Source organism: Brienomyrus brachyistius, chromosome 15 (assembly GCF_023856365.1).
Source record: "Brienomyrus brachyistius isolate T26 chromosome 15, BBRACH_0.4, whole genome shotgun sequence".
NCBI lineage: Eukaryota > Metazoa > Chordata > Actinopteri > Osteoglossiformes > Mormyridae > Brienomyrus > Brienomyrus brachyistius.
This window is the reverse complement of record NC_064547.1, coordinates 17300555-17312896: the sequence shown is the minus strand read 5'-3', so window position 1 is coordinate 17312896 and position 12342 is coordinate 17300555. Positions and strand designations below refer to the sequence as shown.

The 12342-nt window shown below is 48.8% G+C and overlaps 1 protein-coding gene across 6 annotated transcripts in view; it reads left to right on the top strand.

Annotated features, from left to right (window-relative positions):
* The window catches only part of cachd1 (cache domain containing 1), a 64231-nt gene that overhangs the window by 39427 nt on the left and 12462 nt on the right, over positions 1-12342 (top strand). For 4 of the 6 annotated variants that reach the window (XM_048976914.1, XM_048976915.1, XM_048976912.1 and 1 more), the window contains 8 exons: positions 2081-2187; positions 5502-5628; positions 6590-6734; positions 7374-7596; positions 8203-8352; positions 10636-10869; positions 11268-11417; positions 12145-12268. In XM_048976914.1, coding sequence (XP_048832871.1) covers positions 2081-2187; positions 5502-5628; positions 6590-6734; positions 7374-7596; positions 8203-8352; positions 10636-10869; positions 11268-11417; positions 12145-12268 — 1260 coding nt within the window. Of the gene's footprint in view, positions 1-2080; positions 2188-5501; positions 5629-6589; positions 6735-6937; positions 7171-7373; positions 7597-8202; positions 8353-10635; positions 10870-11267; positions 11418-12144; positions 12269-12342 lie in introns of those variants that run through there. The other 2 variants (XM_048976913.1, XM_048976917.1) reach the window with 2 other exon arrangements.

The following is a 12342-nucleotide window of genomic DNA, read 5'->3' as shown; positions in this document are numbered from 1 at the left end:
GAATCTGCTCCTCACTCACATGATACCCTGATAGACCTGAAGAAACTTTTCCCTGAATCACCACATCAGCAAAATCTCACTTGCCGTGATCAGAGCCCAGTTACGGGCTGACTTTGTGCCGTTAGTATTTCCAGCACGTTGCCTTTGTGAGCGACTGCACCGCCGAATCCCCTGCCCTTTGGAGCCTGACGTACAGCCTTCGTAATGTTATTTCTCAGCTGGAATAAATCCAGACTCCTGTGGTGAGAGACATCAGCCGCCTGTAGTGGAGTAACAGATGTATGTGTGTGAGGCTGCTTGTTTTCTTAAAAGGAGGGAAAATCAGCCATTTGTGATGCCTTGAGTGGGAATCAAGAGTATAGCCAGGTACTCTGTCCGTGTCTGGGTTTTTGTTGGTTTGCTCCCCCTTCTCTCACGTCGTTTGTGTTTTAATCCCCTCTAGCCGTCAGAAGAGTGGGGGATTAATTTGTCCCGTAACCAAATTAATGAAGTGTGCATCTCGGGACCGGGCTGGAGAGGGCTTAAGCGACCTTTAAGGGGTTTATGGCGGGGCTGGTAAGGGGCGCCCCCCTCTGGCTGGGGTCTGCGACGTTCCCTGGAATGCGCGTAGCTGCGCATAGACGGATTAAACAGGCGTGGGGGTGGGGGGCCGGGCAGCAGCACCACTGCTGCGTCTTAAATTTCCAACTGCGTCTCTGCTATGCGGTGCAGACCCCCCCCGGCTCGGATCAGCACCCGTGTCATCCCGGGTCAGCCTGAGTGTTTTATGCAGATGCTTCATGCTTCCAGCCACATAAAACACAGGGATGGATGTTAAGTTTGTACACTAATGTTTTTGCTTTTCCCATGTTTGAAATAACGTGCTGCGTTCGTTGGTCTGTAAGTGCACCTGATTTCAGGGGCTGCAGTTGGATTTAGAATCAGTATCACCTCCCCCCCCCCCCCCCCCCCCCCCCCAGCCTGAAATGTTTCCCTAGACCTTCATTTACATGGAGAATCCAAACTAACGCTGGAATAAACATAAAATGCTTCAAGGTTTTTTTTTTTTTTATCTTCCTCTGTCTCTCCCCCTCTTTTTTTGATGTAAAATTCAAAGCGCTTGCAAATATATATATTTTTTTATCTTCCCCGTTTGCTTTAGCCCCCACATGTAAAGTGTGCTGAAGGGGAATAGTAATGACTGTGGCCTGATGGGAATTAAATCTCTGAAGTTCAAAGCGGCTTGTACATCAGAGCGGCCGTCAATCAAGCGAGAGAGAGAGAGAGAGAGAGAGAGAGAGAGAGAGAGAGAGAGAGAATCCATCCTCTCACTGGCCAGGATTGTGTGTGTGTGCGCGCACATGTGTGAGGCTTGGAGCCCTGACTGGTTGAGTCATTCGAGGTGGAGGGGGGGTGGGGGTTGGCATCAAAGCCCAATGCATAGAGCGGGTTTTTTCCCCCTGGGGGGGAGCGTCACTTTTGAGCAGCCGTTCGTTAAAGGGAAACTGAGGCGGCCTGGAAACAATGCCGTTTCCCCGGAAACGCCGGGACCTGGGTCGCCATGCGAGCCAGCGCTCGGGGCTCCGCGTGACCCGCAAGCAACTCGATACGCACCGGCTCCACGGTCAAGGTCGCTTCTAAGATGGCCTCTGGGTTCGCGTCAAGGCCAAAACAGGCTCTGTGCATGTAAACACTTTCCCGAAGGCAGATTGGTGTCCAGCCGCCCCTCAGAACCTGCCCCGTTGTTGCTGCCACACCCTTCTGAATTATTTTTGCTTGTATTACCCTGAAATTCTACCCCACCCACAATTTTTCATCATAATGCAGCAGGAATGGATTTCACAGCGTTGGGGGGGGCCTCCTGTGAAATTGCTGCTTGTTGAATCTCTGTGAAATTGGAAAGTCCCTCTGGCATCCGAAGCCTCCATGTGACGGGGGTCATGTGACGGGGTCATGTGATGTTGCCAAACAGAGTGGGTTCTGCAAATGTTAAATTGCATTGTCCATTGGGATTGTTTTGGGTTCCAGGGCCCGGTGAAGCTCCACCCACACAGCGCTGTACGTGTCACGTAATTGGTTCTTCTCTGGTCCTCTTTCTCAGTTTCGACGGCAATTTCAACACGAACGTCTCGAAAACCATCTGCTGTGACCGCCTGTCTCCCACCGTCAACAGCCGAGCCTTTAATCCCGGCCGGGACCTCAATTCAGGTGCGATCTCTCCTCTCTCTCCCTCTCTCTCCTCTCTCTCCCTCTCTCTCTCCCCCTTTCCTCTCTCCCCCCCTCCGTCACCGTTCTTCCCATAGCCCGCGCACCGCCACGGAGAGTCTGCTAAAGCTAGGGGAGCGTTTCCATGGCAACTAACTTCAGAGAACTAAATATTCCCTCTGTGTCATTAAATTTTAAATTGAAAGGTTTTGATATGATGGGGAACTTGGGTGGCGCAATCTGTCGGAGTCTCTCTCGCGCGTAGAGGCTCGGTTTCCATAAACCAAATGCATTACACGCCGTATCCTTCATCTTCTCGTTCTTATTGCATTTCCGATCTTTTTGGTTTGTGTTCCCTCTCTCTTTCCTCTCTGTCATGTTCAGTGTGGTGCATCGTACATATTGTTCAGTCCTTTTCCATTGCAATGAGTCGTACAGTATGGAAAAAAATGTGTATATTCCACATATTTATCAGATGGGTTTTGTCCAAAGCAAAATACAAGTCAGGCAACTAGCATATTGCTAAACTACAGGTTGTGAATACTTTCCTGAGATAATACCAGAGGTTAAGCCGAATTTTTTTGATTATTTTACATGCATTTGGCCAGCTTAATGAAAAAAATGCTTTTGTATCCTTAAACGGCATGAATGATTCACTCGTAATGATTCCAACAAACCGAGGAATGTTAGTGATCATTTCATTAACTGATATTTATTTATTTATATTTGTTCATGGTCTTTTGACCCCTGTGTTGCGTGTCGCCTTTTATTTAAGTGTAAACCAGTATCCTCGCATGGTATGTTTGTAGTTTTTGGCAGTACACCATAAGTAAGTGCCCCCCCCCCGGCTGTTTGAGATTTCCCAGCAGTAAATGAACTATTTAATAACGGGTTACAGTTGGAACATTGACACTCATTTGCATGAAAAACATTGAACTTGATTCCAATTTGCCAAGATTAAATTTGGCAGCAGTTGCACGTGTTCATGTAATTATGATGATATAATTACCAACGATAGACCATGTTTGCAGAATTTGCCTGTTTTAATTATTTTTATTGATGGTAACTCCATCCATAAGTCGCCCTTCTTCCTTATCCAGTGCTGGTGGTGGCCACTGGGTGAGGCTGTGCACACCCTGGATGGGACACTAGTCCGTTATAAAGCACGTAGGTTCACACATAGACAGTTATATATTACAGGCAATTCACAGATGTCTGTTAGCCTGACTGTGTCTCTTCAGACTGACAGGAAAGCCTCAAAACACGGAGAAATTCCGCAAAGAGGAAAATGGGATTCGAACCAACTCTGGAGCAGTGAGACTATCCGCTAAACCCCTGTGCTGCCCGCTAAGTATTAACTTCACTGAACTTTGTTAGTATATGCCGGTGTTTCTCAGTCCCTTCCCCGGATGACCCCAGGCAGTCCACAATTTTCCCTCCTAGCTCCCAACACACCTGTATCTAATACTCTGTGTGCAGGGCTGTTTGGTTCAGGTGTATCCGGACCTGGGAGCGAGTCCATATTTTTGCTCTCTGGGATTCCCCCAGGACTCTTGCCCTGTCGTTCATCCTCTGCAGAAGGGTGCTGAAGTTAAGTGGGACTGTGGAACCTTCTAGGCCTATTTATTTATACATGGTCCTTTCCCCTAGGGACACTTACGTGTCTGTTTACAGTTCGCCTGTCCATTGGAGAGGGTGGCCCCTCGTGCTATGGGGGGGTGCAGCCGTGGGGAGGGCCGTCCGCATTGTCGAGACAAAGTCACATTAATATTCATCGGCTCATTTCGGTATCGCACTAAGATTTGCAATAGTAATGGATAGTTAACTGGAAAGTAAGTAAGAACGGGTCACATACGTGTGAAAAGACCATTTTAAGTCAAGTCTGATAGCTGGTGTTGTCGTATTTCACTTATCTGCAGTTCAAAATACACAATAGCATAAATAAGCAATAAACACTGATTTAAAATTGATTTACATTTTTTTAAAGCACTTATTTAGCACTTATTTATACGTTTTTGATGAGATCAACGTGCAAGTGAAGGTCAAAGAGCGTGGTTGGACAGCATCCCTGAAATTGTTGGGATTATGGGTCCAACATTGACATAATTGTTCTGTGAGCCATAGAAAATAAACCTGTAACCTTGCTGGACATAAGTACTAATTTCTAACCCTCCAAGCTATACATAATATAGTCATTAGCCATACTAATGACCATCATGCTTGCCTTCCTGGTTTAGAATTAGAATTTAATGATTGGTGGTCATTGTTGACACACACAGTGTACAACAACGAAATGTGTCCCCTGCATTTAACCCATATGTGACATACAGGGGGCAGCTAATTCAGCGCCCGGGGAGCAGTACTTGGGGGTGGTACCTTGCTCAGGGTATCTCACAGGAACTTTTATGTAGTCAGTGAAATTGGCACCTGGATGAGTACATCTGTCAGTCAGGAGGTACCTTATCGCTATGGAGACCGCTGCAGTGTAAGAACACTGGAATGGAAAAGGTTTATCCGAAAGACGACTGCAGCAGAACACTGGGAGATGCATGCATGCATACCTTCTATACAACAACGCATAGAATCCAACCATTTGTCTGGGTCTCTGTACTAGCACCATGGACGACGCAATTAATTAATCTCAAAATGCCCTTTATTAACGTTGTGTCTCCCTACGGTTGCCTGGGAGACCAAACAAAGCCCACCGACACAGAGAGGGATGTGTGGCGATGGAGCCCTCGAGAGCCGTCTAGCCTGAGCGCCGTCTGGCTGCTCCGCTGAGCGCCGGCTCCTGCGGTGTCCCCAGCTGTTCCCCGCTTTCCCGCGTTTAACGGCCTCCAGCTGCCTGAGCTCATAAGCTCTCCAGCTCGGCCGCCTTCTGTTTGGCCTCGTCCTCCGAGGGTTACAAAGGATCGTCCTGTCTGATTATAATCACCAGGACTTTGACGTGATGCGTCAAACTGGAACACGGATGAAGGGATGCCGTGTCTGTCATGACGGAGGTTAGCTGCCTGGAACAGCTGGGCCTACAACACCGTGTTTTCGGTTCTGTCAGCACAGTTGCTGTAGGTCCAGTTCATCGCGCTGTTTTGCGTGGTTGAGATTGACTAAGAAGAGAACCGCCATTGTAGTTGTAGTTTGGAAGGCTGTTTTCCCAACTTTCCTACACTAATGGTTCCACACTAAGTTTCTGGATATTTTGTTTTCCAAGAGTTTTATGTTTCTGCCGCATTCCTGGTGGACTCCTGTCCAGCGGAGGAGTGGGCAGACTCTCCCACCAGAAAGACTCACGGCCAGCCCTGTGTGTCGTCCTCCAGTTCTTGCCGACAACCTCAAGTCCAACCCTGGGATCAAGTGGCAGTACTTCAGCTCGGAGGAGGGGATCTTCACCGTGTTCCCCGCTCACAAGTTCCACTGCAAGGGGACCTACGAGCATCGGAGCAGGTGCTGTGAAAGTCCTCCATGGCTCAGCCCAAGTAGTAGGAACCTTGATGTTCCTCAGTTGAACGCAAGGTCGTACTTTAGGCATTTAGGATGTTTTTCTAAGGGGGGAATGGTAATCCAGCCAAGGCGGTAAATCTGTCTAGATGTTATCAGTAGACGACAGGCTGTCATTTCTGACTGCGTTAAAAACAATGCAAAGGGAGATTATCATGGTTTGTTGGTATTCTCTCAAAGGCACCTGTTTGCTGCGCTGAGTAGAATTGCAGATAAATAGCTGGTTTTCTCAGCAGCAACAGTGTGACCACACAGCCTATGCTGGAACGTCGACAGGGCCCAGCAAAGCCCGCTGGAATCTTGCACCCTGTGTTGTGGTTTCGGTGGTCTCTGCAATGAATGATGTCCCCTTAAGACCCGATGCTGAATAGAAAATCCGACCGCAGCCGACAGCTGGCTTAGTGCTCGTCTGGCGAAGCCTCACTTGCGTGTTCTTGAGGGACCACGTTTGCACAACTGCACTTTTTAAAAATGCGAATTAGCACGGCACCAATAGGAATTTGCCTGGGGGTAATCCGAGCGGCACAGGCAAACTGGTGCCGAATGTGACGCCCCCACCGACCACCGACATTTGCTCGGTCTGTGGATGTAGACCAGTACCATCGCCGTGGGAATCGTGGGGAGTGGCGTGGTGGGAGTTTATACAGCCCGAGATGGACAGCGCTGAGAGGGCAGATGAAGGTAAAGTAGGCTTAGTCAAGAAGCCCCCCGCCCCCCCTCGCTCAGCAGAAGGGAATTCAGAGTGCAGAGAAGTGCCAGCCCACCAAGGAAGTCCTGGATATGAGAAGGATCAGGTTACTGGCTGTAGAAGATCAGATGAACTGATGGCACAGGGTGCGTCAACAGCCTGGCCCGTTTGACGGCCCGTCCCCGGGTCACAGCTGACGTTTACCTTGGTGTCCTGCAGGCCAGTGTACGTATCCGCGGTGAGACCTCAGCCCAAGCACGTGGTGGTGCTGATGGACCACGGAGCCTCCCTGACTGAAACCCAGCTCCAGATCGCCAGAGACTCTGCCCTCGTCATCCTGAATTCCATCGATGAGCATGACAGGGTGAGAGAAACAGGCTTTTCTTATTAAACACTTACTGAAAATAATTTCTTTTTCAACATAATGACGACCCTAAGCACACCTTGCAGTAAGTGCTGTACTATCTTATGAACAAGGAAAGAGATGCCGTGGCAGATGACCTGACCCCCATAACCCCCTGACCTAAACCCTTTAGAGCTCGTTTGGGACGAGTTTGACCAAAGAGTGAGAGCAAGGTGGCCAACTTGTGCCCAGAACGTGTAGAAACTCCTTCAGGACTGTTGGAGAAGCGTTCCAGGTGGCTACATCTGGAAGGCGGTTGAAGGAACGGCAAGAGTCTGCACTGCTGTCGTCGAAGCAGAAGGGGGCTGTTTTGTGAAAAGTCTAAAACTTGAGAAGATTTTGAAATGCGATGACTGAAATAAGTGTTCAACAATACCTTGAGGCCTTTTACTCTAAGGTGAATAACAGCTAAAATAGAGACAGATATATTAAAAGCAGGCGTCTCCAGACTGGTACCTGTCCAGACTGGTACTATATGAAGTAATCAATACTTCCCATAATCCACATTGAGTATATTTGAAGTAATCATCATTTCCCACAATGCACCTTGATTTCAGAGTGTTCTCCCCTCCCTTGTGTACACTGTGCCCCCTTACCCAGATCTCGGTGCTGACGGTGGCTGACATGGTTCGCTCTTGCTCCCTGGATCAGTGCTATAAGACCTTCTTGTCCCCTGCCACCAGTGAGACCAAGAGGAAGATGGCCGCCTTCATCAGTAGCATCAAGGCCTCGGATAGCCCTACCCAGCATGCACTGGGCTTTCAAAAGGCCTTCCACCTTCTGAGGAACACTAACAATGTCACCCGGCAGCAGAGCAGTGAGGGTGACACTTCTCTTATTTCTCTCGCTTTTTGTTTTAATTTTTATTGCGGCTTCGACAAATTTTATGAATCATCGATTATTTCAGCATAATAGTTAGTATGCTACAAGTTGCTGTGCTGTAGACAGCAGTTTTCTTATCCTGTGTACAGTGAATCGTCATATATGCGAATATGAATGCTTTGATTTCTGTAATCTAGCAAATTTCACAGGATTGATTTTAAAATGTTGGTTAGTTCCCTCTTTGAAGGGAAATTTCCCATAATTTAGTACCTGCTAAAAATCCAGTAAATGAAAGAACAACACCGAACTGAAGCAGTTTCGCTCATCTAGTGTTATTCATATTATTTAAGGTTAAGCATAGTAGTAATTACTTAATTTTATTATTCTTATTCCATGGCCACATGCATTTACGGTAAAAACGCATTCATGTATACCTGAGGCAGAATCCATTACATGTAGCACAGGGGCAAGCGATGCAGAAATTTCATTTATAAAGAGAAGCATAACTAAAGAGATGCAAAATTGTGGAGGAATTACGGGTGAATTGCCGGTAATTGATAGCTGCACCCCCGTACATGAGACGCCTCTGTGCCCTGACTCCCCACAGACACAGACATGGTGGTTATCTACCTGTCCTCTGGCATGACTTCCAAGGACTCCTCCGAGGCCGAGAAGAGGGCCACCCTCGGCATGGTCAAGGAGGAGAACCAGTACCTCAACAACTCCGTCATGATCCTCACCTACGCCCTCATGAACGGTGAGGTTCTCTCGCAACAAGGGAAGGTGACGACTTCTGCCATGTTCCACTGTGTCCATGTTCACTGGTGATACAGTGATACAGTGCTGATTAAGACCAGTGCTTATTTTGGTAGAACTTCTGTGGCGCATGAAGCATCATAATCAACTTGGCCCTTTCTGGAACTGTAAGGCAGTGTGAGATTGACCTTTCTGGAACTGTAAGGCAGTGTGAGATTGACCTTTCTGGAACTGTAAGGCAGTGTGAGATTGACCTTTCTGGAACTGTAAGGCAGTGTGAGATTGACCTTTCTGGAACTGTAAGGCAGTGTGAGATTGACCTTTCTGGAACTGTAAGGCAGTGTGAGATTGACCTTTCTGGAACTGTAAGGCAGTGTGAGATTGACCTTTCTGGAACTGTAAGGCAGTGTGAGATTGACCTTTCTGGAACTGTAAGGCAGTGTGAGATTCCCTTTCTGGAACTGTAAGGCAGTGTGAGATTCCCACAGGCTTGACCGGACCTGCTGTTCCTTCCGATGTACGCCTGACAGGAATGTGTTCTGTGCAGATCTGTTTAGTTGATGTTTTTTGCTGTAATATGATATAATATGTGATACCCCCACAACCTCACCCAGAATAAAAGGTTGGATAGATAAATCGATGGATGGATGACTGGATGTATGGAAGAATATGTGAATGATATGTAATAAGTCGGGGCGGCATGGTGGTGCAGTGGTTAGCACTGTTGCCTCACACCTCTGGGACCCGGGTTCGAGTCTCCGCCTGGGTCACATGTGTGTGGAGTTTGCATGTTCTCCCCATGTCGTCGTGGGGTTTCCTCCGGGTACTCTGGTTTCCCCCCACAGTCCAAAAACATGCTGAGGCTAATTAGAGTTGCTAAATTGCCCGTAGGTGTGCATGTGTGAGTGAATGGTGTGTGAGTGTGCCCTGCGATGGGCTGGCCCCCCATCCTGGGTTGTTCCCTGCCTCGTGGCCATTGGTTCCGGGATAGGCTCCGGACCCCCCGCGACCCAATAGGATAAGCGGTTTGGAAAATGGATGGATGTAATAAGTCATATGTATGTACCTCATTGTAACACAGAACTAGTCTGATAATTACATAACGTGACCCAAGATATAATCCTTTACTGCAATGTTTCGTTACCCAGTCCTCTGAGGCCCCCAGATAGTCCGCATTTTTGATCCTTCCCAGCTAACAACACATCTGTACCTAGTGTTAGATGTTCCTGATTGTTTGGTTCAGGTGTGCTGGGAACTGGGAGGGAGTATAAATATGGATTGTCTGGGGGCCCCTGAGGACTGGACTGCATTCCTTAACAGTAAGCATTGGGATGTCCGTTGTTCCCGTATGAACGCTGGCAAAGGAGCAGAGCAGGGTCAGTAGCGTTTTAGCATCTCGCGTAAACCCAGAAATCCTCAGACTCCGGTATGAGTGGTATTTGCACGGGGGTGGGGGAAGGGGGTGGGGGGGGGCACTCAGCTTGTCTCTGACTGCTCGTCATAATTCTGAAATATGCCGACAGTCTGGCCGGCCTTCCTCTGGATCTCTTGCTGGCCGGCACGGTCCCAGGGCCAGCTGTGCATATGATCCATCGCGTGCACATGGGGCTGAGTGAAGATCCCCCCCCCCAGCTCACCCCCACCTCCCGGTGTGCTCACAGCTTTTGTTGCAGCCCCGATACAGCGTTATTTACACAAACCCGCTGAGAGGGCGAGCTCAGTCCCACAAAAGCAGCTCCTTTACAGGGATTTTCTGCGAAATGTTTACCAGCTTATTCATTTGTCTCCCCGGCCTGCCGCCCCTTTAAGTGTTAACCCTTCCAGCACCGTTCTTTGAAGGCCCTTTGCTTTCAGAATCCAAAATCAGGGCATTCACTTTTTTTTTGGCACCTGTTATTTCTGACGATTTTATATGCTAATGGGAATGTGGTTAGGAGCTAGAGAAAATGAATGTGCCGGAGCTTAGCCAAACCACAAGGCAGGCGTTCCTGTGTAAGTGCCGACCGAGCGATTTTTAGCACTAATTAGCATTTCACTGCTCGCTGGCGTTTTTCTGACGTTGGAATCGTCATAGTTTGCGGAAAGGCTGCTTTATTCTAGAACAGCCTCATCTTAGTTAGAATGCGGAGCCCTTTCTTGTTTTTTCCAGCCGAATGTAACAATATCACGATGCACACTAGCATGAGTATGAAATAAATCTGGCCCGTTAGTGAACCGAGAGGCTGCGCTCCGCGGAATGAGAGGTCGCTGTTGCCAGCTGCTTCATTCCTCTTGTCGCCTGCAGAGGGCGTCACTGGGCTGAAGGAGCTGGCCTTCCTAAGGGATCTGGCAGAGCAGAACTCGGTCAAGTACGGGGTTCCAGACCGTTCCACCCTGCCGGTGCTGAAGGGGAGCATGATGGTTCTGAACCAGCTGAGTAACCTGGAGACGACAGTGGGCCGCTTCTACATAAACCTGCCCAACCGCATGATCGACAAGGCCAGCTTCAGCCTGCCCTACGCAGACCCCATGGGGGACAGTGAGTATCCATTACCTCTGCACTGCGACTTGGTCTACGGCACTGGAATACAGCTGCATTTATCTTTCAGATGGAAACAATTACCTTTATTAGGGATTTTTAAAATTGTAATTTTATTACTGCCAAGCTATTAGTCAAACTGATGAATCTGAACTAAAGTGACTCCTGCTAACGAGGTCTAGTATGTGCTCCAGCTTGCGAGGGCAGCCGAATTTATTTAATGAATAGATTTATTGGTTTAATTAGGTGATTCAGTGACCGAGTGGAACAGAACCGTCCTGGACTTGTCCCTCCAGGACCGTACTTGAGTCGCCGCGACTTGAAATATGTACGACTGTGTGTGAGGGAGCTTGCCAGCGCGACGCTGAAACTCGGACATCTCGTCCTTCCCCGTCCAGGCTTCATTATGACTGTCAGCCGGCCGTGTTACTTTGGCAACCTGTTGCTAGGCGTCGTGGGTGTCGATGTCAACCTGGCCTACATCCTGGAAGATGTCACCTACTACCAGGATTCTCTGGCATCCTACAGTTTTCTCATAGATCAGAAAGGTAGGTTCCACCCGGGACAGCACTCCCATTGTACCCGGTGTCCTTGTTGTCAACCGGCAAGCTCTGAGCACTGAACTGAGAGCAGACACCCTTCATGGCTGAACTTATTAGAGAATGAGAGAGCCGGGCGTCAAGTTCACCTGTACTGAAGGGAAAAGCTACTCCAAAGCACTTACTCTCAGGTCCTCGCAGGTGACATCACCGCCGCTGAGTCAAGCCAGTTTCCCTGTTTCCCACGGCGTTTTTTTACAGCCTATCACGTCTCACTTTCCCTTAAGCCTGCCCTGACCTATATGTAGTTTTTTTTAGTGACGCTGAAATTTTGGCAAGGGGGGGGTGGAACACACTCAGAGTTTAGGAAGTTTAACTTAGGGATGTAGATTAATACTAGTGTGACTGAAATGTCTGAGCGGAGAAGTGCACTTTAACGTAAACAGGGTGTCGTGGAGACGCAGAACGGGATGTGGTGAATCTGGTGGAATGGCTGCCGCCGTCTTAGAAGCTCTCAGCGGACCTGAAGGTCCGGATCCCGCTGCGTGTCTGAGACTTATAGGCACCGCGGTTTAGTCCGTCCACCACCACCACCCGCAATGTGGTTGACTTGAGTCTGTCAGGCTTAATCGTTTTACTGAGTTGAGTAAAGGCGAATTCTTCATTAGTGCAGGAACAATAAACCAAGGTGTTTAAGATAATAATGTTTGGGTTGTTTTCCTTCTCTCCCTCTTAGGCTACACCCTCATGCACCCATCGCTCACCAGGCCCTACCTCATGGCCGAGCCCCCCCTGCACACGGACATCATCCACTACGAGAACATCCCAGGCTTCCAGGAGGTCCAGCAGAACATTCTGAGGTGGGTGCTCCAGAGCCCCCGCATGGGCCTTCCCAAGGATGTGTGGGCCGAGTCCGCCCAGGTGTCCACGCACA